This window comes from Mugil cephalus, chromosome 2 (assembly GCF_022458985.1).
Source record: "Mugil cephalus isolate CIBA_MC_2020 chromosome 2, CIBA_Mcephalus_1.1, whole genome shotgun sequence".
NCBI lineage: Eukaryota > Metazoa > Chordata > Actinopteri > Mugiliformes > Mugilidae > Mugil > Mugil cephalus.
In genome coordinates this window covers 28,712,380-28,739,449 of record NC_061771.1, presented here as the reverse complement: position 1 = coordinate 28,739,449, position 27,070 = coordinate 28,712,380, and the positions used below count along the sequence as shown (strand labels likewise).

Sequence of the window (27,070 nt, the reverse complement as noted above, 5' to 3'; positions counted from 1 at the left end):
TACTGACAAACTCGAATACCACCGCAGAAACGTGAGTGCACGTAAACACACTTGTACACACCTGTATAAAAAAAAATAAAGCGTCATTTTCTTTATACTTCACAGTTGTGGGCCACTTTGCTGTGGTATATATTTATGTTTGTGGTTCGATCTACGTGACAAAATGTGGAAAACTTATGAATACTTTTGCAAGCCAGGCATACTCGGTTATCCAGGTCATGGTATCGAAGGTATTTGTTTGAGTTTTCTTCACCAGAACTTGGGTAGAAGTCGTAGAAGTTCATTTCCCTTAGTTTTACCTTTTTTTTAATGGGAATTAATTAACGCTAAAATGTGTTTTTAGACAATTATACCGTGGCCCTGAAGGTCGAAACACAACAACATTACGGAAAACACATGACAGTTAAGAAAACACAATGACAGTTCAGAAAACACAACGAAATTACAGAAAGCACAACATTTCAGACAGCAACGAAATTTCAGAAAACACAGCGACCTTACAGAAAACACAACAACATTACGGAGAACACGACATTTCAGAAAACAACATTTCAGAAAACACAATGACATTACAGAAACCAGTGTTTTTTCTGAAATGCTGTTGTGTTTTAACCTTCAGGGCCTCCGTACAATTACAACAATGAAGGCAAACATTCACACATATGCAATGAACACTTGACAGAATTACAGTCTGGCGCCTGTTGGTAAATGTTGATATGTAAAGCTCACTTAAATCGATGCGTGAATGTGTGTTTAAGGACTTAAAGAGCATTTGTACAGTGAATTATCCTCTTGTGTTCTCCAGCCTTGTTACGGATGAATTAACTCCAGTGACAGTGGCAGCAGGCCTGGTCAGGTCAGCACAGCAAGATGCCTGGAACAGCTTGAACTCTCCTTGATGTGAGTATAATTTATGTGCATGTAGCAATGCCAGGCTTTAAATGCTAAATAACAGGAACAGTTTCTGTCCACTTAAATTTAATACAGTTAAATAACACCACAGCACATATACAGAAAATGACATGACAGCATCACACAGTTGCTGCAGATTTGTCGGCTGCACATCTATGATTCAAATCTCCCAAAGGTGCTGGTCTATTGGATTGAGATCTGGTGACTGTGGAGGTCGTTGGTGAACAGTGAACTCATTGACATGTTCCAGAAACCAGTTTGAGATGATATGAGCTTTGTGACATGGTGCATTATCCTGCTGGAAGTAGCCGTCAGAAGATGGTCCACTGTGGTCATAAAGGGATGAACATGGTCAGCAACAATACTCAGGTAGACTGTGGCATTTAAACCATGCTCAGTTTGTACTAAGGAGAAAATATCCCCCCACACCATCACACCACCACCACCAGCCTGAACCGTTGATACAAGGCAGGATGGATCCATGCTTTCATGGTGTTTGAATTCTGTCCCTGCCATTTGAATGTCACAGCTGAAATCAAGACTCATCAGACCAGACAACAATCTTCTTTTTCCAATCTTCTATTGTCCAGTGTTGGTGAGTCTGTGTGAACTGTAGTCTCAGTTTCCTGTTCTTAGCTGACAGGCCCCTGGTGTGGTCTTCTGCTGCTGTAGTCCATCTTCTTCAAGGTTGTGCGTTCAGAGATGGTATTCTACATTCCTTGGTTGGAACCAGTGGTTATTTGAGTTACTGTTGCCTTTCTATCATCTCCAACCAGTCTGTCACTCACGGGATATTTTCTCTTTTTTGGACCGTTCTCTGTAAACCCTAGAGTTGGTTGTGTATGAAAATCCCAGTAGATCAGCAGTTTCTGAAATACTCAGACCATCAGCCCGTCTGGCACCAACAACCAGACCACGTTCAAAGTCACTTAAATCCCTTTTCTTCTCCGTTCTGATGCTCGGTTTGAACTTCAGCAGTTTGTCTTGGTCACCTCTACATGAATAAATGCGTTGCCATGCGATTGGCTGATTATCTATTTTTGTTAACAAGCAACTAAACAGGTGTTTCCAAACTATTCCAAAGAACTGTGAAATAAGCTAACAACATTATCAGCATTCCTGAAATCCTTTAAAGTAACCACATATGATGGACGTAATAACAGGCAGAACGGATTCAAGAGGGAAAATAAAGTTGCCGTCATGACATTTAAATGCTGCCCAAAAAGAAGATTTATCAGTTTGAAGTTGACAGACTTATCTTCAGTCAGCTGGAAAATGTCTTTGCTTCTCATCTCTGGAGCTGATGGAGTGAAATTCAGTGCGCAGATGTTTGGAGTAAAACCCAACATTTAGACATTTTTCTTTTGGTTCTGGTCGTTCGATTAAATCAAACTGATGCACTCACGATATTAAACAACACTCCAATGTTATTCAGTTATTAAGGTTTAATCAAACTTATCAGACTAGCTGTCCGTTAAAATAAACAAAATCTAAACTCCGATGGAGAAATAGTAGAACCACGAGGAACTGTTGTCCTGTTTTAACTGTCCTCCACGTTAACACAAATCTTAGCCGCCTGCATATATGACAGCACACAACAACACCTCCACTGAAGCCTCCTTACCAAGTTCCCCATCTGGAATTACAAGTTTCGACGAACCTCTGCCGCCGCGTGACTTTAAGAAAGACACAAAGGATTCTCTCCACAACAAAATATAATTTAATGAATTCACGTTTTACTGTGCTGACCACAAATCTATGGAGATGTAAAAAAAGAAAGAAAGTAGCAGAGGAAGAAGAAGAAGAAGAAGAAAATGATCCAGTACTCTCCTTTGTCTTGGTGTAAGGCATGCAGTCTCCACAGAGCTTTGGACATTGAAAGCTACAGGTCATTACAGTAGGACACGCACAAACAGTCAGCCACAAATACACACAAAAAGCGCTCGTGGTATCCACTCTGTTCTCGGGGCCCGATAAACATTTATTCTTTGCACGTACAGTGAGTAGAAGTGGGATCTATCACAACACCAAAAGTATAGTAGTTCACAAATAGCAATAAGATTACACGAACACTTCCGCCGGGGCTTTTTCTACTTCCCCCACTCTCGAGGAATAAATGGCATGGTGCTGCAGGAATATTTGAATATGTGAGTCACACTGACAGTTGCGCGGAAGAGGAGGGGTTAGTAGACGAGTACATTATTCATGTGAGCACGTTTGCACATAAAAATGAGGATGATGCCAATAGCCGTGACTCTTTTGCGTTCAACCCTGTGCAGCGAGCCCTTATGGAGCTGGCTTTCTGAACCAGCGGAGCCTGTGAAAACCAGCTTCGCGTTTTAGTCGGAAGGACAGCCTTCGCTTCGGGAAAGTTACGCCGAAATGCTGCGGCCGTAACTCTCGTATAAAAAGTGCAGACGCTTGCTTGTGTCTATGGTGCAAAATCCTAGTGACCTCTGGGGTTCAAAGTGGCCTCAGCTATATAAATACAATTATATATTTGCCTCCATATAAAAATAAAATCAGCAATACACAAATATTGCACAGCTAAGGAGTTTAGATTTATCAGATTACAAGCTATCGAGGAAAATGTACAAACATGGAAATAATAAACCTTCCGGCGCGGTATAAATAAATATTCAGTTTGAATTCTCTGCGCGTGCAGCGTGTCTCTCTGGCTGTCGGTGGAACAGGCGGGGCGGAGGTGGAGTCACGGCTGCCAGGGAGATGGCTTTGGGCTGTGCGGTGGATGAAGGTCACGGTGGAGCAGCAGGTAGTTGTTGAGGGAAACGAACGGGACAGGGCTCCTCAGTGCTGCTGGGCCTCCAGCTCCCGCTGACGGACGCCCACGGCGGTGATGAGCGCCGCCCCCTTTCCGCTGCCGTCCTCGGACAGCAGGAAGTTGACGTCGCATTTGGGGGCGAGTTCCTTCACCGTCTGCTGGAAGATCCGGGAGAAGCTGGGGAGGGGGAAGAGAACCACGGGGGGGGGGGGCTGTAGTTACTCGTGGACATTGATGCCAAAAATAATTCATCGCCACCTTACGAGCCAAAACTTTAAAACTGTGCAGATTATGTACAAAGTAAAAAAAAAAATAATATGCTTCGGGAGAGATGTTTCAGGTCAGAGTGGGTCAATATCAGATGAGAGGGGTTGGCGTGTTCAAAACAAAGACAAGAATCGGTGCAAAACAAAGATGTGTAACAGTAAAAGGTGTAAATTTATGGAACAACTTTAAAAAATTAAAAAAAAATATATATGTATAAAAAATATTATAAGTTCCTTTCTTATGAAAGGCAGTTGACAAAACTGTATTATATTAAGAAGGATAGGCCCAATAAGCAAAGATTTCATCCTGTATCTTTTCATTTAGTGCATATTTGTATTTTTCTGTATATATAATAATAATAATAATAAAAAAGGAAATAAACAGGAAGTATCCCACTAGATAAAAAATTACTACCTTGCCTTATTGGTTGTTATTATTGTTTTGATTTTTGTTGGATCACTAGTTGCAGGAACTGGAAGAATTTACATTAAATAACTGATGAAGACGGTCTGGGACTAGATCCTCCCACTCCTTTTTGAATATATTCTTATTGTTATCCTTTTCTTTTGAATGTGTTCACAATTAATAAAGCCCAATCAACCAGTCAAAGCGGAGAAGCATCAGAGTCAAATCAAAGGAAGAACAGTTTAGGATCTGTCTCATGAAAAGGGATTATAAATCTATAGGTAAAAGTTCCTCTGGTGCAGGTAGGGTTAACTAAAGGCTCATTTAAGGTGCTGCGGGACACAGACAGCATAACCTGCGTATGCAGCCTACGCCGGTGTGAAGCCTGTTTGTGCCTTTCCTCGATGTGGCCCGGCTTTTCCGACCCAAAACAATCTGTTTGGAAATTGCAGAGATAGAGAGGCAGCTGGACGTACTTAAGAGAAAACAGGTTTCTACGGAGCGGACCAATCACAGCTCTGCATCTGCATTGAGATGCCGAGCACTGCTGTAAAAAATGAAATGCTATAAAAACATAAGAATCTCATTTTAATGTCTGGTTAGAGACTGACGTGCTGAAGAACTGAAGTTGCTGCTGTGATATTAAACAGAACGAAGTAGAAAATCCCAGTGTGTAATGAGCTGGAGCCAGTCCTGTAAAGTCATAATCTTCATAAAAATAAAAGAGACAGAAGCATTTTGCAGCCTGATAAAATAAAGCGTTGATGACTGAATCTCGCTGTGTGTCACATGGCTGTGGATCTTACTGTGGGTGCAGCTTGTAGAGCGTGCCGTCCACGCCCACGGTGACGTCCAGGTGGTCCAGCCGTCTGTTCTCACGGATCTTGTCCACCACGGCAGCCATCCCGGCTCCGCATATCTGAGCCGCGCGGCGGGACACCGTGCCGCACACCTCCTTGACGATAATACTGTCATCACAGGTGCTGTCGAGCCCCAGCTGCTGCAGGATCGCCCTGACCTGCAGCAGCGCCAGACGATCGCTGTGGAGGGGGGGAGACGGGGAGAGGGGGGGAGTCAGAGGTCACCCGACAGCGAGACAGTCACCCAATACCTTACAGCTGTTCCCAGAGGCCAAGGTAGGCTTAAACAGTGTATAAACCAAGTGATCACATAACACCCCCCTCCTCTCCCCGCTCTCATTCATAGGTGTGTTCTCTCACTACGTGACACTTAAACACATGCTTTCAAGTAGTAACAATAGCAGCCACGTGTTAGAATATGAACAGATACAGAATGGAGAGCGCAGCAGAATAAGTAGGGACCCCCCCTACCTACTATATGTGTGTGCTTTTTAGAAATATATTATTATCATCATTTTGCATTCGATAATAAGCTATTCAAATAATACACGGGTTCAATTATAGCTGCACTGGGGGAAATAAAATAAAAAATACATGTAAGAATGTCTAATCAACCAAAGAGTTTGGCGTCCACCCTGCAATACCTCGTACACTGTATGTATGTTTTACTGTGTGCACTGTAAAACATGTCAAGTCAATAAAGTTTAGAAACCAAAGTTCACCTGCAGCCTTGAATAATATGAGCGAACTCAACCTCAAGAAAACGTTTGTTTCAACTCAAAAAGTTATGAATAACGATCATTTATTGTTTCAACCTGATACTATGAGTTAAAACAACTGATTGGGCTACATTATCCTTTTTTTTTTTTTTCTGACGTTGTAATACAGTCCTCATTCACTCTCTTGTGTTGGAGTTAAAGTAAAGAGAAGAAAAACGTTCCCATAACTTAACGGGGCTGTTTTGTTTTAGGATATATTTCATCGTTCAGTTGTCAGTTTTATGACTACCATACTATAATTAGATTCCATACATGTCCCATTATATCCAAGTCATAGTATCATTATCTAGAAACATAGCAGGTGGCTGCTAATAGACACCTTCACAGTTTGTAAACAGTGTAGAGTTTTTTTTTTTTTTAGGGGCGGGGCTTAACTGGAGGCAAAACACCTCAAACACTATAGCCTGTAAACGTTTGTTAGCATGTTTCAATGGACTGTTTCAGCTAGAATGAACGAGGGAAACGCATATTTTAGAGAATATACTAATGTTGCCTTAGCTAGCGGTTAGCATTAGCATGGACACTGTCAGAGGAGAAGCCCTTCTCTTTTCTGTTTATGAGCTGATTAGTCCTTGTTTAATATTGAATATCAGTGAAAGCAGACAGTGTCTGTATTTTCTTTTCATGTTTCACAATTTCATGTCACAGTTGAACATTTGGTCCAATAAGAACATATAGTTAGGGAGGATTTCACCTTCAAATGTGACTCTTCAGCAGTCACAGCAGTGTGTGATGATAGTTGTGAAATGACTCGCTCACCTCTCTATCTGTGAGAGGAACTTTGTCTCAAAAATGCCTCTGGTCTTGAGCGTCTCCGAGATTTGTCCCCGGAAGAGGAAGCCGCGCTTCGTCAGGTCGATCAGAATCTGCCTGACGATCTCGCCCAGGTACATCCCGCTGCACATCTTCTCGTATCTGAGACGCGCGGGAAAGAGGCCGTTTTTAGAAGAAATGCTCATAATCTTCTCAGTAACAAACACTCGATTCTCAACGAGTCTGTTTTCTATCTGCTCTGTGATTCACAAATACACAATTTAAGATGTGGTTTTGATGCTGGGAGTCTCCTCTTCACCTTTGTTTGCCTTCGTTGAGAGAGTTCTCATCCACAGCCTGGTCATAATTCGTCCTGATGTCATCCAAACAGCCGTTGTCTCCGAATGCTCCCCACTCCATATTAACACACATACGGCCCTCGTTTCCCTCCACCATCTCGATGTTCCTCATCTCCTCCATGTAGCAGGCATTACTGCCCGTTCCTGAGGGGAACACACACAAATGCATCCAGACTCTCAAAAAATAGAGTCGTTTACTACTGGTGCTTCTGCAAAGTATGAAATATATACACTACCATTTAGGAACACTTCTAGAACATTTCTTTCTTTTTTTTATTGAAATGTATGCAGTTAATGTCTCATTTTACTGTGAAATGAAAGCACAGACCAAATAAACAACTGAAGTTAAAATAAATAAAAATAATTGAATCAATATATAATCTGAAATACATTCTAAACCAGGGTCTTCAACGGTTTTCAGACTAAGGACCCCAAACTGATGACGAGATTAAGTATCGACCCCCTACCTACTGTATGTGTTCTATATTAAACTTAGCCTAGTGCTATTTATACATTTACATTATTATTATCATTCATATAATACACAGGTTCAAATTTCAAACATGTGCAACAATAGGGTGGAACAGACATAAACATACGTACGTTTACCTTTAAACATAACTAAATGTAGTAGAGACAGTGAATCAGATAGGGGCGGGGCCTACAGGAGGCTTAGATTGACAGGTCTTGGCTAGTGTGTCCAGTATCGCTGAATGAGTGAAGTGCTGACTGAAAAATACCCACAATTATCCCTTTACTAAAATGTGTTGGATTTGTGTTGATGTGCATTTAACCTAATTATTATTTTTTTTTTGGACAAAAATCAAAAATATATGAAAAATGTCTCGTCAACCAGATATTGGACTAAAGTTTTGGGTCATTATGTTGCTGTTGGATGAAGCCCTGACCAACTATACCAGATACTGCATACTAGTACAAAACTTTTGATCGGTTGTGTATATCTTATTGTTGAGCGAACAGAGCAAATTCTTAAATGAACAATTTACAGGAACCTTTTCCAAACTCACCTGCAATCAGCCCCACCTCACAGGAGGGTTCCTCGTACGCGCAGGTCATCATCGTCCCCACTGTGTCGTTCACTATGGCAACCACATCCAGCTCAAACTCCTACAAACAAACAACACCATAAAATTTGGTCACGAGCACATTTTTTTTGCAATGACAGTTCAATAATCATGCACTGTGTTGCAGCCCAGTAAATCAATGCACGGAACAGATTCAGTGTTTTGCTCGATGCATTTCAACTTAAATAATGTCACCACCGTCTTCCATCTCTGTTTGAATCAGGTTAATTTAAAGTTATTAGAAGGTCTTAGCGACGTCTGCGTTTCTTTCTCTACGGAGTAGCAGGTTTCTCTGCGCTCGCGAAGATCAGTCCTTATCAAAGGCGCTGTTAAAACATCACGTTCCAGCTGTTCACTCAGTATTAAAGCGGCATTAAGTCCGTAATTCTACAACAAACAATGCTGAATGCACATGTTGGCAGAAGGATTAATAGCCTGGCAACTTCTCAAATGCCACACTGAGCATAACGCACTTCACTCACATTCCTAGACAGACCGCACAGTAAGAATACACAAGCTTCTTTTTTTTTCAGAGAGCTACAAAGTTCAGGAAGCTCTGCCAAACACATAAAACAATAAAATAGAAAAATACAGGCTGCCATCCTCGTCGTCGCTGTAGGTTTTTTTTTTTTTAATGTGTGTTATTTACATGCCATTACAACAATACCCACACACAGCTCCGGGTCTCCGCACAGCTTTACCTGTCAGTTAAGGATTTACTTTCATTTTATACTTACTGGGTCCTCCATCTAGAAGAGTGAAATCAATATATAAAAACCCAAAAGTGGCAACAAATATCGTGTCAATCAGCAATGATGGTGAAAATGTGTTCGACTGAGTTCTAGGGGTTTGTGTTGTTGTCAAACAACTTGTCTGTTACAGCTGTAGCTTCACATGGTAAGGGTGTGGTTATGTGTGTTTATGCTGAAACTGCAGATCTGCAGAGTCCAAAGGTGTCCATATGGCAGGTTTAGTACATACACCCATCAGGCATAACATTATGACCACCTTCCTAATGTTGTGTAGGTCTAACTTGTGTCTCCAGAACAGTTGTGAGTCATCAGAGGATGGACATGGACCTTCTGAGGGCGTCCTGTGGTGTCTGGTAACATGATGTTGTTAGTGGGGGTCTTTGAGGGGAGGATCATCCCACAGATACTTTGATCGGTTTGTGATCTAGTGAATTTGGAGGTCAGGTCAACACCTTTTTTTTTTTGTTGTTGTTGTTCCTAAAGCGTTTTTGTGTGTGTGTGTGTCTATGTCGGGCTGCATCCTGCTGCCATTAAGGAGCATTATTGTTATAAGGTGGGTGGGGTCTGGTCTGGTCTAGGTAGGTGGTTCATGTCTAAGTAACGTCCGCATGAATGAATAAAAGGTTTAAAAGTTTCCCATCAGAACATTGAATTGTCACAAGATGTTTTAAATTTATTTACGTCTCCTGTCAGTGGTCATAATGTTCTGGCTGATATGTGCATGCGGTTGACTGTTACTGCTATATGATGGTCATTACTCATACATAACATTGATTTTTTTTTTCTTTTTAATGAGGTAGTCTGCCAGTCTCCACGTTCTTTCCCTCTTTGTCCTCCTTCAGCGGAGAAAACATTCAATGTTTTCTTGAGTGCATTTAACAGCGTTTACTGGCCAGTAAAGAGGTTTTCCAATTATCACTATAATAACAGAAATTTCAAAGCAATTTGATTTTGAAGGGGACAAACTATGCAATCCCACAGCAAAGTGGCAGTCAGACTTTCATGTTAACCAGCAGAGAAATTGATGTATTGTATATAAAATATAGATCGTGAGACACTTGTGAAAGTTCTTCTTGTTTTTGATGACAGTCTAAGGTCACTTAAACAAAGCTGGTCTTACTGTCGCATTCTTAGCCCGTTATATACAAATTATATAACAATTTGTCAAATGCAATGCAAAAACTCTGTGTTTTGTCGTCTGTGTTGTCACAAACGCACAGCTACGCCGCTGAGCTGTTGTGATTGAAACAGCCGTAGTTCTTGTCTCAGGTTACCTCTTTCCTCTTGATTGCATCCCGAAGAAGCTCCACTACATCCTCACCCTCGCAGTCTGTGGCCTTGAAGCCTTTGGTCCAGGTTACAAGGATCCCCTGTGGAGTACACAACACAATCTCATTTGTATTTGCACCAATAACACTGAAGCACTAAAGCCCCAAAGCTAAAACGTAGATGGAGGCATTGTGTTGGTATACCCTGCTCTTATTTCCAGATACTCTTACACTATCTATTACATTTGTCCTTCTACCCTTTGCATAGACTGTATATAAATATGGACAACAACCCCCTTGCATTGGCCAACCTGACATTATTTTCCCGGAGATACTGCACCATATTACAATTTTGGAGACTGCTCAGTACGGTCCAAAAGTGTAGCCCCAATATAAACGCCCCAACCAAACTTCCTCCAGACTCACTCACATTTTAGTTTCATTAATACTGTACCCTACTCTACTTCCACCAGTTGCAAGGAAACGTTGGATTTTACACTGTACTTATTATTTTTTTTTTTATTATTATTATTATTTTTCCCCAACACTAATGCTCCAACAGCAGTGGTTGTCATGGCAACTCGTAGTTATAATGATGTCACATCCTATTTCTACAGCATTAAATAACTAACTGTATACTAAATATAGAATTATATATCAATTCCCTAAAATTACAGAAAACATCCTTGAAAAATTATATGATGTATTTTTTTAATGTGTTAGTTTGGCCCAAATTCCATGTACTAACATGGAGGAGGTGGAGCGATACTGCAGACAGCCACCAGGGGGAGCTCTACCACTAGCTCCACTAGTCATTACCTGTTATGGACCAGGATCTAGTTTTATTTTTGGTTCACTTTTACCAACATATAATTGCGTCTGTTTTGGAGGTAACTGGTAGAGAACGTACTGCATCCAGGCTGGTCTGGTAGCAGGGGAAGGAGAAGGTGAAACCCAGTGGCAGTCGAGCACTTTTCATTCCCATGTAGTCCAGGAAATCAGAGATGCAGTGCACAATGTGGTCAAAAAGCTGGAAAGAGAGTCACGAGAGTTACTTTGAAAGGCTTTTAAAGTAAGTAGGAACTTCTCTTGGGTGGGAGGGGTGGCGGCAAAGTCGTAAAAAGCTGAGTGCTACCTCTTCTCCCGTGCCCTGCATGACTTCGATAGGAATGGCGTAGATTTTGTTGTGCATCTCCACCGACCGCCTCTTCCCACTGCGGATCTTAACCAGGAGCACGCGGAAGTTTGTCCCTCCAAGATCCAGAGCAAGGAAATCCCCGTTTTCTGTAAGAAAAGTGTTTTTTTTTTAACCCGAGAAACCATCTCTACAACTCGGTCCCATTAGAAAATCAAGCCTTCCTTTCTGCAGGAGGTGTCATATATATCTGTGTGTATCTTCCGCTGGGGTGCAAAGTGAAAGGAGGGCTTATTAGGCCCCAATCTAATTACTGATGGTGCCATTCTGTTGTATTAGCATTCCAGGAAATTGGTGGAAAATACAAGTATAACTCTTAATGATCAAACTAAGGTAAAGATGCTGAACATGTCCAGGTTTTAGTTGTTAAACCAACTTCAACATTCTTGTGAAATGACTTTTTCATCAATGTTTTTAGAGCAATTAACAGAACAATACTCTGAGTCGGTCACAAAAGCGCTTAATTAATAACTTGTCACCTGCTGGACTGAGAATAATAATATCCTGACTCTCTTTTGTTTTGCTGTTATTCTTAATTAATCCTCCATGAGGAAATCTGTTCATTACATCCATTTGTACCATGCCGCGATATCGATGACTCACTCGCATTTTCACTTAATTAAAACTACACTCTGCTCTACCTCCACCAGTTACAATTACATTTTGGATTATACACTGTACTTCATATTTATTTATTTATATATTTACTTTTTTCCAGCTCTCACAGTCTTACAGGACAGCTTCATGGACTGGTTGGCATGACAACTAGCGTCAAATTACTAACTCAAATGAAACTTTAATATTCATCAGAATAATATTAAGGACAAAAAACATCCTTATTAGTGTTTTAGTTTTAGGCCCAAGTCCCGCCCACTAACATGGAGGAGGTGGAGCTTATGACCTATACTACAGCCTCCAGCCACCAGGGGGAGCTCTACTTGCTTTGGCTTCACTTTTGAGGAGTCGCAGTTTAATTTTTATACAGTTTATGATTCAAAATTGTTGCTTGACGCTTTCTCTAAATCGCACACTACATTTATGGGTTTGCAGGGTTTTGTTCCCTCTTTCTTAAACTCACCTGTTCCATCGGGTGTACTCCGGACAAAGGTGGGCAACATTTTGACCGTCGCTTCCTTGTGGGAGTCCTTCCTCAGGCCTCTTTCAATCTCCACCCTCATCCGTTTCTTCACTTCCAGCAGCTGGGCTTTGCTCAGCCGGAACTCCGCCATCGTCTGCTGAATCTGGCGGGCCTGCTCCGTTAGACGGTACGCCACCGCCGTCACCATGGCCGCGCCCTTCGCACTGCCGCTCTCGGACAGCAGGAAGCGGACGTCTGAGTCGGGGACCAGGCGGCGCACTGTCTTGTGCAGACGGCGAGCGTATCTGTTCAGAGAGCAGACGGTTATTCTCGTGAGGAACGCTTGCTCTCGTGAAGACACATTATAAATTCTAATGTGTCCTTATGTGAACATGGGGGTAGAAGCTGCACTGACGCACACGTTAAGTGGCTCCTTCCTTGTTGCTGTCAGACATTTCATAGCTCCCCCTACGTTATCACCAACTGAAGACGTCTCAAAACTGTCGAGGTGATTTTATTTAGTCTGATTTATGGGAAACTGCAGAAGAGAACGTCTGGTGCACATCCTCTGTATTCCTCAGAGGATGTCGTAGGATTTATTTTAGTGGTTGTCTTTGGGTTTTGTCTAGGTCTCCCTTGTGCCTCCAAAACAGTTGTGAATCATTAGACATGGGCCTTCTGAGGGTGTCCTGTGGTGTCTGTCTGGATGTTGTTAGTGGGGGTCCTATGGGTCCTATGGATTGAGGGGAGGGGCCTCTGTGGATCACCCCACAGACACTTGATGGGATCTAGTGAATTTGGAGGCTACGTCAACACCCTGTGCTGTTCTTTATGTTTTCTTTTTCGTAGTTCCTAAACTGTTTTTTGTGTTTCTGTGTCGTTGCTATGGGGTGGGGGTACCTGGTCTGGTCTAGGTGGGTGCTACATGTCTAAGTGACATCCACATGAATCAATAAAAGGTCCAAAAGCTTCAAAGCAGAACATTGAATTGGCATAACTCATCACAATTGTACTTCTACTGTCAGTGGTTTTAATGTTGTGGCTGATTGTTGTACACATTGAGAAACCCCGTCGTAGCGTTCAGTCTTTACCAAACTCCTTGTCTTGTGGAGTACTCACTGTGGGTGCATCTTGTACAGAGAGCCATCAATGCCGACGGTGGTGCGGAGACGGCCGACTCCTTTGTTTTCCTTCAGGCGAGACAGGATCCCTCCCAGAGTCGAAGCAATTAGGTTTGCTGAGCGGAAGGATACGATGGTGCACACGTGCTGCACGGCCAGACAGTCTTCATCCGAAGGCTCCACCCCGAGCCTCGTCAGGATTTCCATGCATTTTTTCAGCCCTTCTTTTGTCCTAAAGCGTAAAAAATATATATTTGGCCATTGAACGTCAAACGTTTTCAACGTTTTTCAGACCAAAGATCCCCAAACTGACAAAGAGATTAAGTAGGGACATGTTAACCTGTTAACTTAGTTTTAATTTTAAACATAGCTAAATGTAATAGGGACAGTGAATCACCAAGCCATGTAATTCACTCCAAGATTAGTGAGATTTCTGACCCTGAGGAGAAGCACACAACTTATCTAACCTTGGATGAATGGATGTGGATGGGAGCTAGCTACACGGTTAGCTTCTTCTGAAGACTTTCAGATATTCGTGTGCTCAAAATTGAAAGCCACTCACTTTTCAATTGCAGAAACGTGCTTTGTCTCGATCTTTCCTTTCGTCAGGAGCTCGGGGGTGATTCGGCCCTCGAATAGCAGCCCCTCTTTGGCCATCTTCACCAGGATGAGTCGAACCAGTTCTCCCATGTACATCCCACTGGCCATCTTTTCAAACCTGGTCAGAGACAAAACACAGCCGCATTTTTGGACATTTATAGATGCTCTGCAGAAATGATTTACTGCTTGTGCGCTGCGTCCTCTGCAAATGTCAGTTTGGCCAATGCAAGTAATTCCATATTTATATACAGTCTATGCAATGGGTAGAAGGACAATTAAAGTAGAAAAGGAAGAATCAGGTCTTACAGCTGTTTTCCAGGGTTGATGGAGCCTCTATCAATCTCACGGTCAAACTCTGTGCGGATGTCCTCCAGGGACCCGTCGTCCCCGAAGGCCCCCCACTCAGTGTTGATGCACATCCGTCCTTCGTCTCCTTCCACCAGGTCAATGTGGCGCAGTTCCTCCATGTAGCAGGCGTTAGTTCCCGTTCCTGAAAGGGTGAAAACCTGCATGACTCCCGACTCCTGTACATGACTTTGATCTGTGTGAGTTGTCCTGATGGTGGCTGGACCAGGTTGTTAGGCCTTTGGCGCCCCCACATGTACAACTGTGTTCATTGTACTTTAAGGTGCTTTGGCCCTGCTGTAGTTTTTACCCTGATTTTTCCAAACAGTATTTACCAAAATAGATAATTTCAGAATTTTTTTTTGCTTATAATCATTATAAAATGTAAAATAATAAAATTCAGCAGCCTATTGGAGGGCTACTTTTGCTTTTTGAAGCTGTAAACTTGTACAAGCCGAGAATTTATCATTTTATACATGATAAAATGAGTTATAATAATAATAATAATAGAAATCAGTCTGAGTTTTCACCTATAATGATTCCCACTTCACAGCGCTGGTCGTCGAATCCACAAGTCATCATGGTGCCGACCGTGTCATTCACCACCGCCATGATGTCCGCCTCGTAGTCCTGAGAAAACGAGATTAAGCTTAACTCAAAACTAAATTTAAAAACAAGAACTATCAGTCATGAGCTACTTACAGAAAAGGAGAAAAGAAAAACACTCACCCCTCGTTTCTTGATCGCTTTGTTCAGAAGCTTCACAACGTCCACGCCCTCCACACCACTGGCTTTGAACTTCTTTGTCCATGTCACCAAGACAGCCTGTAAAACAAACACTTTTATAAGGAGGCTGCACTTTACAAATCAATCCCAGGCAGGCAGGCAGGCTTGGAAAGTCTGGAGTGTCTCTGCATTACTAGTCCAGTCACAGCATCGCAGAAAACACATTTAGCCTTCACTGTAACCACGACACGGGCGGATTTTCATTCAACTTCTAGGAACAGAAATCCAAGCTGAAAGAGATAGTGTAACTGACGCCACATAACACGGATGTTATCTGATGATTAATTAAGCATCTAAGGCTATGAAAAAAAAAAGGGACAGTACATTATGTTTTAACACTAACAAGCAGCTTGATTTTTTGCAGAAGTTGCGTCTCTTTAAAGTCCAAAGCAGAGAACACAGTCTGGGTGTTTACCTCATCCAGTTTGGTTTGGGCACAGGGGAAGGAGAACGTAAATCCCACAGGAAGCTTTTTATCCTTGATTTTTTGCTTCTCCATGAAGTCGCCCAGGCAATCTGCGACGTGGTCAAAGAGCTGCAGACAGAGGGGAGGTTTTTTTTAACACACTGACACACAAAACGTGGGCCAACAGATATATTTTCCCAAGCATTAAACGTCTAAATATCCACAGAAGCTCGATTAATGCTCGGCACACTTTGATCCAATTCATCGCGGTGCATAGATTGCGTCTTCCTCCTACTAAACTGCAAAAGAGATATATATATAAAGACCCCTCTCCTCTGTATGTAAAGTGTTTGAAAGTGTTTGAAAGATTCCTCGTGTCCCTTTAACTGTTTTATTTGGGGTTGTTGAATGTTTCCTTGTCAACAATGTTAGCCAGGACATTATGGCTGAGGGAAGTAGGAAATATGGTACATTTAGAAAAGATTACATCTTCTTCTTCTTAGATATTCTGTGTTTGTATATTTGTTATTTGCATTTTTTAATACTAATAAAAGGGGAAATAACAGAAAAAAAAAACATTAACATAGTATTTCACAAAGTTTCAGATTTACTGGACACGAAGTTTATGTGTAACAGTACATTTTATTTCCTTTTATTTATAACGCGTCCAAGCACTGAAAATGGGATGGAATCCTATTATTTATTTGTGTATTTTTATTTTTATCACGTCAAAACTTTCTTGACTGGAGAAAGAACAACAAAGTTGAGGCTTTACCCGTAGGAAGTACGGCCTTTTACACACGTCAACCAACAGGTGGTGCTACAGTAACCGTAGACGCATTTGATTGGATTTCTTGTAAAGGTAATTCAGATGCATCTGACGCGTAGGCGTGTTTAGCCTGGTTGTTGCTGAGCTTAAGTTTGGCATTCATTTTTAATTTCTTAAAAATTCTTTCTTCTTAAGTTATTTGGGATAAGTAAGTCCTAAGAAGTATAAAAAATATATGTCCTCACATGTGGAAATGGGGACTAAAGTCAACAATGTGTGACGGAATATAAAACTTTATTTTAACACTGAACTTTGCTGTGCTTTGCTGTGCGAGTACTTTCTAATTTGTTATGAGGACAGGAACAGGTCCTGGGGCTGCTTAGAGTCTGCAGGATAGATTGATATTCATATCAAACATGTTCATATCAAACTCATATCTTTAAGTTTGTTTTGCAGTTGCATTGTTCCTGCTTCATCTTCTCATTTCAGTACAATTTATTGTCTTTATTTTTAAAACCAAATGGTAGCTTTGTGACACAGTAGTTTGACATTAAAGAACCCCCTAAAGTTCTGACCCTCCAGACACTCTGAACTGATGAAACAGGCCACGCCCACTTAGGCCATTACCTTTCTACGCAATATAAGGAAGTCTGTGGCAGGTTACTAGTAATAACCTTTCTTATTCATAGAGAAAGATCACTGTTTTTTGATTCATTTCTGAACACACTTTTTAAATGCATCTCTTCTTGCTTTTATTATGGTGGGGGGAGACTTGCATAATCGTCCAGTAGCATTCTCCCTTCACTGGAACGACCTCAGGATGTTACATTTTACTAAATCACCCTCGAATACGCGTCTTTGTTAACAAACCTGCTGGCGTATCCCGTTACGTTTCCTAGCCAGCTGTCGCTTCATCATTTCATTAAACGGCATCTGTCTTGTTCTGTCCCGTGTAAGTCATGCCCTCGACCAATCACGCGCCTCCGGGCGGCCGCTCATGTTTTGGTCATCGGGTTACAATACGACCGCCAGCTGTTCCCCACAAGTTCAGAGCGTGGGTCTGCGTGGCTTCTGACGTCGGCCCCCGTTACTCTCAGTTACTCAAGAGGTCGTTTTACACAAACTGATCCTCGACTTGACCTTAAATACAACAGAGCTCTGTGTTGAGGGCGGACACTGGCAGTATTTGCTGATGACAAGCATTACAACATAGGGACACTCGGAACTATGAACCAGGCTCAATGTGGAGTGATTTTAAAGTTAAAAAAAGACAAACTGTGTTTTAACCTGTGTCCCGCTCCCGTGGATGATGTCGTCAGGGGTGTCGTAGACCTGGCTCTCCATCTGAACCGGCTGCTTCTTGTCCTGTGTCACTTTGACCCGGAGGATCCGGAAGTTCGACCCCCCGAGATCCAGAGCTATGAAGTCTCCCTTTTCTGTCAGAATGAGAATGACGGCAGCAAACGTTAGAGAAAACAAAGTGCTTTGTGTCTCTGATATGTATCATTGTCACAGATTTACTACCTCAGTGTGAGGACGAACTTCTAAAATGAATATACATGCTTCCATTAGTAGCAGTAAGTAGTGATGAATGTCTCCATATAGAGGAGTCTGGAATGTATTTACAGAATTACTAAAATTGGAGCAGGACATTTTCATTTATTTGAAATGTTCAGAGCAGTTCTGGTGTGAGGACCATTAAAGCTAACACCATAGTTACTGTTGCTAGGTCTACCTGAGGCCAACTTTGTTATGCTCCTGGAAAAGGAAATGAACTTCCCAGACCAGATCTACGTGCTTGCCTTTAACGGCCACTGGTGGGAGCTAGTGATGGGAAGTACAGCTCTTTTGAAAGATTTGTCTTTTTTGGCTCAGTACACTTAGAAGAATAAAATAAGAAGTTCCATTCATAAAAGCCTTATTTTTATGCATTTTCTTCTAGAAAACAGTTGCTATCGTTTAACATTTAATCAAAGTGAACCAAAGCAATCAAATCAAACAAATGCAAGTCTTAACATTATGACACTTTAGATAAAAGCCTTTAGTGCAGCTTCAGAAATACCAGAGGCCTCAGCTTGGACGTCCAGTTTTTGCTAATTTCTTCACTTTTTCTCGACGCCTTTGCATTTAAATGTAATTTGACTGTGTGCCCCGGCACCTCTCTTCCCTTTTTAACACAGTGGTATGATCCTAGTCTGTCCCGAAGCTTCGGCTCTCTCTCTCTCTCTTTTCATTCACTACAAAGAATTGGCTCGTTTGCAAACGGCTCATCACTAGCGGGAGCAACGCGTTCACCGTCTCAGTGTTTCATCACGTTTATTTCCCCGACTCTTGAAATACTTTGGTTCGGATCCAGATCATGGCAGCCTGTCTCGTCTCGTCAAGTCCAGACCCGCATTACTGGTGTGTGACAAAACGCAGAAACTGCAGACTTGTCGTTTAAGGCTACTTTATGACCAGCTAAAGACTTGACATTCGAAACAGCACACTGAGAAAATAAAGACACACCAACAATTTCACCCTAACTTCAGGTTGCACTTTAGCAATCCTTTTATGTGAGCAGGGCCGCCAGCCAGATGCTGAGGTAAAATGTCTCTCCGGGAAAAAAGCCAAAATGTAAATCGATCCCCCAGAGAGAGAGAGACAGAGAGAGACAGAGAGAAAGAGCAGCAGCCTCTGAATATAGTCATTTTATTTTAGTTTATTGCAAAACACACACGCCTGTGTTTTACCCCTAATGTTGCACATACAATTTTATTAAAGGTTCTAAAAGAACAATTCACTTTTTCACTTACAATTAAAGCAGAGAGAACGGAAAGTAGCACATGATGGTGTGTGGATGTGAATTTACTGCCTCCAAAACCCACACAATGTTCTTCATTTAGAGCGGCCATGACTATAGGGTTGGCTGCCTGGGGCTATTTATCCCCCTGACCTGTCTGGAATGAGATATGTGACCAAGTGTTGTTGATTTGCTGCAGAGCATGTGTGCGGCTCACGGCCGTTGTCCCGCTGCATTGTGCTAGCATCCTGGTACTTGTTGTACTTTGAGTGTCTGTCACAAAAGGAAATAAAATCACAAGAGACTGAGAGAGATAAAAGTTGTTACCGGCTTTCTAATGTGGATGGGATTTGCAGGTTCAAAGGCATTTAATCTGAATAAATAAATTAATATATAAAAAATAAATCTGAGCCAGTCAGAGCGGGAGCAGCCGGAGGTGGGATGACATTTCATGTTTTTGGCTTTAAAAAGAATTTTTTTTTTTATCTTTTCACAGTTTATCAGAGTTCACGCTAAACAATCAAAAATGCATTGGTACACATAGCGGTGTTTGCGCTGCTATAATTAGCTGTGGACACAGTATTGATTGCACCTGACTTAATGTTGGACTTTGAAGGCTACGCATCTTTGGCATAATGCCATTACCTCATTCGCCGTGGCAACTGAGGTGAACTTAGTTGCACAACTAAGTAGCATTTTGACCGGGTTTCTTTCACTGTTGAAGTTGAACTAATCCAGTGAATGTAGCCAGAGATTATGCTTTTTATGCACGGATGAGACAAATGGTCAGTGGGCATGAATCCAAATTAGCTTTTTAAATGATCAAGACACATACGGATAGATCAACTTTACTAAACTGTTATTAAAATACCTCAAAATGGCCTTCACCTACACAGAAATATACAATAAACAAGTATTTATTTCTTACACATATACTAAAAACTGCTTGATTTTAGATTTTACGGACGTGTTTGTCCGTAAAGTCGACCCTGAAAGTTCATTCTTGATCTGAACTCAAGGTCCTGCTACTGGCTTTTGTTTGATCTGTCAGAATCGTTCGATGCCTTTTAGCTGTTGGCACGAGGAGAGGTCGCATGAAGACAGACGACGAGATTCTGTGAACAAACACCATCTGCAAAATGGCTGAAAGCTTCTGGAAAGGGCTCGGACATGAACCTTGATGAGATAACTCCCCTTTTTTTCTACAATATATTACTGGATTTTTCAAGGATAGTCATTCACTGTGCACAGTCTTCCTCATACAGGGTTTAAATTTCCCATCCCCCTTCAATGGATTCACAGGAACACATGTGTATATATATATATATATGTATATATATATAGGAAATGAAGCCTCAGTTTAGGTGTTTCAGACTTTATGTCCCCTGTAAATCTCCAACCTTGCCCTCTGATTGCTATATTTAATTCCTGACCCCTCACTTGCACTTAACCTGACACAAAAGGACATTATAGCTTTCACATCCTTATAGCAAGACATTCCTTATTGTTACGTTAGAAGTCTGACAGATCCCTCTATGTCCCTCAAAGGTAGCTCAAAGGTGATGCTTTTTTTAAATTGAATAAAATTTGACGGGATGTACAGTCAAACTTCAGTAGGTAGTACCCAATTGAATGTGTACCTGTGACTGTTGTCCAGTAATATGTGGGTTGGTCATGATGAGCTGGGTGGGGACGTGGCTTATTTTTTTACAGGTTACTCTGTAATTTAATTTTATTAGTTTCTTCTACACTCTTTTTTTTGTTTTTTGGTTATTTTTATTTTTATGTGTGTATATGTGATCGTGTACATATACATTCACGTAAACACTGTGACGTTTCTTGAGGGGCGGGGCTTAACTGGAGGCCAAACATCTCAAACACTACAGCTTGTAAACGGCTGTTAGCGTGTTTAAATGGACTGTTTTGGCAAGAATGGACGAGGGAAATGCATATTTTAGAGAATGTACATCTACATTCACTCCCGGAGGCCGTGAGTGTTATTTTAAAAAGTTGACTCTGACTGATGGGACGATATTCACCGACCCCTACACTCTCACTCACTACATGGACGATTTGACCAAAGGAGGACACGGAGGGGACAAAGTCTGGTCTGTCTTTATCAAGTGAAGCCTCTCCTACAAAAATATTACGAGAAGTAAGTGGAGGGTAGCGTAGTAAATGCAACTTCTGCTTGGAGACCTGTGAAACCAGCAACAAACGTTGCGTTAGCTAGCGGTTAGCATTAGCATTAAGTGTAACAAGGATCCTCTTATAAAAAGCTTGAGGTCATTTCAGTCACGATTTATTCTGACCTACATTGTTATCCAGGCAGAAACTGATGATGCATTACATATTAATCATTACATATTACTTCTTATTAGTCTGATAAGAAGTCTGACCTGTTGCTTGTGTCAATCATTATCGCCAAAGCCAAAACAAACTTGTGTACAACTGGCAGTGGCTGGTATGTGATAAAACTCCAAGTTAGTGCTTTTTGGCAAAAAATAAATAAATCTAACTATCTATCTATCTATGACAAGATGACATTTTCATGGTTGAAAGTAATGCCTCAGTCTCTATTTTGCCTCCAGTTAACACTGTGACGTCATGAAGGGCTCTATGTTTAAAAAAAAAAAAGAAATAGGGTAAATTGTGTTTCTGTGAAGTGTTTTGGACTTTTATTTCAAGCAAGATCTGAATTCATGAGATTTAGGTTGGGTTTGTGAAGCTATAGAAGGAAATTGTGGAATCTTTTTGACACCATTACCCATAAGTCATTTGCTCATTCTGCTTCGAGCTACAGAAAAGTTTCCAGGTGGCAAAGGAGGGCGAGTTATCCTTTATTTCTGCCGCCTGTGCCGTGTCATCGCTGATCTGGCTTTAAAGGCGCTTATCAGTTCGAACCCTCGTCATGGCTTCAACTTTGCCCTTTGCATGATCCCTCTGACCCAATGTCGTTGTTGAAACCTGAGGCTATTTATAACGTGAGAGAGGAGGCCAGAGTCAGGCCGGCGTGAAGTGGCCTCGCTCTGGCACTTGGTATTTCTGTGACTGTTTTATAACGAGGTGGGGCCTGATTTCTCAGAAGATGTTTTCCATATCAAAAGAATTAAAACACATCCTGCCTTGTCAACGACCATCTAAATTTATTTGGCCATCAATTAAATTCTTTTTTTTCTTTTTTTTTTTTACGACAGCCTGTAATAAACAGGCTATTATATTCTCTAATATTTTTGTTTTCTATCTAAACTCTCCAGGATTACTGGGATTATTATAGATGGAAATATATGGCGGCAATTTAATTATTTTCATTCATAAAAATATAGCCACATACCTTCTCTGCAACAATCCTGGTCATAACGTTAAGGTAGTGTATGAGGCGAATACAGTGCGGTGTGTGATGAGGCTGTTTTGGCCCCTTTAGCTAAAACAGTTGTGAGTCCAAAACCAGAGCACGGACACAAAGAGGCTTACGGCACAGAACGGGGCAGGCCCGACGACTTTAACACATCAGCACATTTTTCATAGCCAGATAGGAACGGGACGCATGAGGCTGTCCTTAAACACGCTTACAGTGTGTTTGCGTACAGTCTGCATAAGACACAACACTCTGCAGGAGGCAGGCAGCAAACCTCCTGCAAATATAGTGTAGCGTGTAAATTTTTGTGCTTAATTTTATTTTATTTGAATTTATTTCATCATTTTATTAATTTAATTTAATTTAATTTATGTGCAACTGAGTGACATAAGCAATTTCTCTTGTGGATGTACTTATATATAGGGATGATGCTACTTTTGCAGAATAGTAAAATTATCATTGTGCATAATGTTCTTGCCTCTTGCAGACTTTTTTAACTGAGCTTATATATTATTATTCTTGACTAGTGGAGGAGTTTTGGTACGGATGCTTAAAAAAACCCAAAGAGAATATGTTTTATTGAGACACATGACTTCCACTGACAGATTTTTGTCAGTCTCTCGTTCACAGCCTACCCGATCCGTCGGGGATGGACCTGACGAAGGTGGGCAGCATCTTGACGGTGGCGGTGGGGTTGGTGTCGTTGCCGAGCCCGTTCTCCATCTCCCGGCGGAACCGGTTCATGATGTCCTTCAGCGTCTCGTCCGAGAAGCGCATGGAGAACAGGTACTTGTCAATCTGGAGAATAAGTAGCGAGACAAAATAAAGACGTGAATCTAGACTGAGCTAAAACTCAAAGGAGGAAGTTATAAATCGCTGACTTGAGTTTCTGTGTTACGTTATCTTGACATAAACACAATAACGCACGTTTAGGTGTGCCGTTATAATTAAAAATAACATTGGCTTCATGCTGTTTGGTTTCAGCTCGGCTGTTATTCTCATAACCCGGGGCCTTAATTATGTGGCAGCCATGTTGCGAGATAGGACGCGCACACACACACAAAAAAAAAAAAAAAATCAATAGATGTTTTCACTAAACACAGAGGCAGCAGCAGCAGTAGTAGCTCTCATTCATGGAAATGAGGCCAAACCAGGTCAACTCAACCCCATGGACCACTTTCTGGAATTAAACACAGTTTTATTTGCAACTTTTGAATCTGTTGGTTTAAAATATATGACTGTTAGTGCGTCTAATTAATTAAATGTCTGTTAGGAAGGCTTTGCACACAGGGCATTCTTAGTCACTGTTATATAATCGCACAGTTCATGCCATGGGAGGCCTCGGCTGCTCGTGCCACAGCTGCTCTGTGTGATATTAATATTATTAGAGAACAAGGCCCAACGAACCTGAACAACGTTACTAGAGATAAGGAGTCGAGGTCTTCAGCATCCTGGCGAGTGAACTAACCCAAAGTATTTACATAAACTGTATAATCCATATTTTAGCGTAGAGTTACCATTGACGTGTCCTTAAATGTATGATACTGGATATATCTGAATCTATATGTCTATTTAAAGCGTCTTAATCTATTCACTGCGTTAAATATTCACGCCAAGTGCCATGCTCCAACGGTGCCTGGCTTTTTATTTATAAACCTCCGGTGAGAACGTCAGGCGTCGATAGGTTTCCATCGGCCGCCGTCCTCTCCCGTGACAAAACAGATGTTTTGGCCGCCGCTGAGTTCGAACGTCACGTGTAAATTTGGTGGCGGGGTCCCATCCAGGAACTTTTATCCTTTCGGCGAGTGTTTTCCTTCCCCTAATTGGAGACATAATTAGTTCTAGTAACCTACTTCGGCGGAGGCACGTGCAGCGGCTGCACTCTGAGATCACTAGTGACATCATGGATCTTCCATCCCGCTCCGTGTCTCCTGAATCCAAGCCCCCCTCACCCCCACCCCCCCGGTCTGTATTTCATTCAGTTGCAAATTTGCACTGAACGAAAGGACAGTTTTGAAACTGAAACGGGGAATTTAAAAGGAAAGTCTTCACCAATTGCGAGTTATTGTCGTCTTTCAGGTATTCAAAGAAATACAGGACAGAAGAAGCGTGACGGTGAAAATGAGTGACGGGAGAAAGGAGGGAGGAGATCATGACTTCTCCCACCGGCCCCGTCACAGACACCTGTCTGCTTCAGACACCATAGCAACCAAATGCTCCGGAAACACTCGGCGGTGAGAGTCATGCCTGCAGCACCATCACCACCACCACCACCATCACTGACCACGGCCCCTGTTCAAGGACATCCAAGTCAAACCCCGCTGACTCTGAAACAAACTCAAAAACCATCTAAATCAGACTTCCTCCTACTCCTCCTCCTCTTCCTCCTCCTGTAATTCCCAAATGCTGCATCCTCCTCTCTCCCAGCCCGATACGCCCCACAGGCTCAATCCTAAAAAAATGACCGGGCTGCTTGTTACATCACGAACCCCCCCGCAGTGCAACATAAAAAAAAATAAATAAATAAAAAACCTCTTCCACGGTTTCCGAGCTCACCTTTTTGAGCTGATCATCCTTCAGCTCGGTGAAGTAGTAGGCCAGAAGCTGAGCCGCTATCATCCTGCCTGCACGTCCGCCCTGGACCTGTCAGCCACTACGAGCTGGTTCTAGAGTAGAGAAGGAAGCCTGACGTCTGGTCTCTCCTGGTCCCCCCACACCGCCGATCCCTCTTTATCCTGAAGTGGAAGGAGAAAGCAGGCCCGGGGGCTGAGCGCCGTGGTCGAGGCAAGGTTAAAGGGAAACAAAGTCTGGTTGAAAGTGGAGTGCAGCAGCGGCGGCCGTGCCTGCTCTTCTGCGACGGGCAGCAGTCACAGCCACACACACACACACACACACACACTTAAACACACAGACGCGCACACACGGGGGGCCGAGCCTCCTCCCTCTGAGCTGCTAGCTCCCTGTTAGCACTGGGGAGATGTAACAGCTCTGCACAGGAATGGTGGTTCTTGCTGCGCCCTGCCCCCGTGCGGCTCTCTGATTGGCCGGGGGCCGGGGCTGTGAAGGAGAGGAAGGAGGGGAGGAGCAGACGAGAGGAAGAGGGGCAGCGGAGGAGGGGGAGGGCGGGTGAGGAAGGGAGGGAGGGAGGGAGGGAGGCAGGCAGGCAGGAGGGGGAGAGCACGAGCACGAAGGAGGGAGCCGCATCTGCACGATAACCTAGTCTTTCAGAGACCTCCCTCCCCGAGTCCGGCACGTCCCTCACGTTGCCACGGTAGCCAGGGGAGGACGTGCGGAGGGGCAGGGCGACCACGGGGTGATGTCATAATTCCTCCCATTGCTGCGGCGTGCTCCTCATCAGCTCCTCATCAGCTCTTCGTCGGCTCTTCATTAGCTGCAGACTGAACGGATCATCCCAGACTAGCTGCAACATCACGCAGCCACAAGTTAGAGGCATCGCCTCTTATCTCCTGCAACACACCGCCCCGCCTAAAGCATCGAGGCGTCCGCAGACGAGACGACTGGAAATGGGTTTAGTAACTGAATTTGGAAAGATATCTCCAAATGTAATTTGCTCGCTGGTGCTTAGACGTTTCGGTCACACCAGACAACCCATAATAATGATAATGATAATAAACTGTGCTCAGTATGAGCTCAGCCTCTTTATTCTAATGTGTTAGTTTTAATTTTAATCCCAGATGAGAGCTCACTGTAGAGGAACGTGGACTTGACATGCAGGATAGGATAGAAACTTCCTTTAAGCTTTTTAACGAGGATTAATAAACAAGTATATACAGAAAAAATACAAACTCTAGTCTCTTTAGATTTAGGGTTAGGGTTAGGATTAGCGCTGTAGCCTGACATGCACCTCCCCAGAAATAGCTGTGGTCGGTCTTTCTAATAGTGCGTTTCCGCTTTATTATTTACGGCTGCTTCTCCATCTCCTCAATTTTTGATTTCATTGTTTTCGATCAATAAAGATGGGGCACAACGAGGACAGGCGATCTAAGGAGGTTCATAGATACAAATATTTGTACAGCTCCAGTCGCCCATTGTTGAAAGGGAAGCAGGAAGTAGAAACAAAAATGAAATGAAAAGGGCCTAGAGAGTTCAGTCAGATTGTTTGGTCACAGTAGCTCAGTTGCATATAAAAAAAACATTCTCAAGAATCACTAGTACAAAGATAAACAGGTGAAGATAGTTAAAAAAGTACAATAAATTTAATAGTTAATAAAGTAAAATAAATAAATGATAAATAAATTTAAAAAAAAAAGACAAAAATATCCCCAGTTCCTCCTTGAGATTAGTGGTGAGTATTGGACTCCACGATACGTATCACGATACTTGAGTCACGATACGATACATTATTGCAATATCATGATATTGCAATATATTGCAATATTCTACATAC

General features: G+C 42.3%; 1 protein-coding gene across 2 annotated transcripts; it reads right to left on the bottom strand.

The window, feature by feature from the left end:
• Positions 1-2,609: 2,609 nt before the first annotated feature.
• On the bottom strand, positions 2,610-25,677 carry LOC125003690 (hexokinase-1). 2 transcript variants are annotated; one of them, XM_047577774.1, is made up of 19 exons: positions 25,219-25,677; positions 23,298-23,460; positions 17,810-17,958; positions 15,763-15,882; positions 15,291-15,386; positions 15,092-15,191; positions 14,523-14,706; positions 14,179-14,334; positions 13,615-13,848; positions 12,496-12,800; positions 11,358-11,506; positions 11,133-11,252; positions 10,229-10,324; positions 8,940-8,951; positions 8,146-8,245; positions 7,078-7,261; positions 6,765-6,920; positions 5,173-5,406; positions 2,610-3,871 (listed from the first exon to the last, which is right to left on the bottom strand). In XM_047577774.1, exons 1-19 carry the CDS (start codon positions 25,279-25,281, stop codon positions 3,721-3,723), a joined length of 2,772 nt encoding a protein of 923 aa, XP_047433730.1. In that variant the 5' UTR covers positions 25,282-25,677; the 3' UTR covers positions 2,610-3,720. The 2 variants fall into 2 exon arrangements, with proteins under 2 accessions (XP_047433730.1, XP_047433731.1); XM_047577775.1 differs by lacking the exon at positions 8,940-8,951 and having other exon boundaries at positions 25,219-25,674.
• Between the last annotated feature and the right edge of the window lie 1,393 nt (positions 25,678-27,070).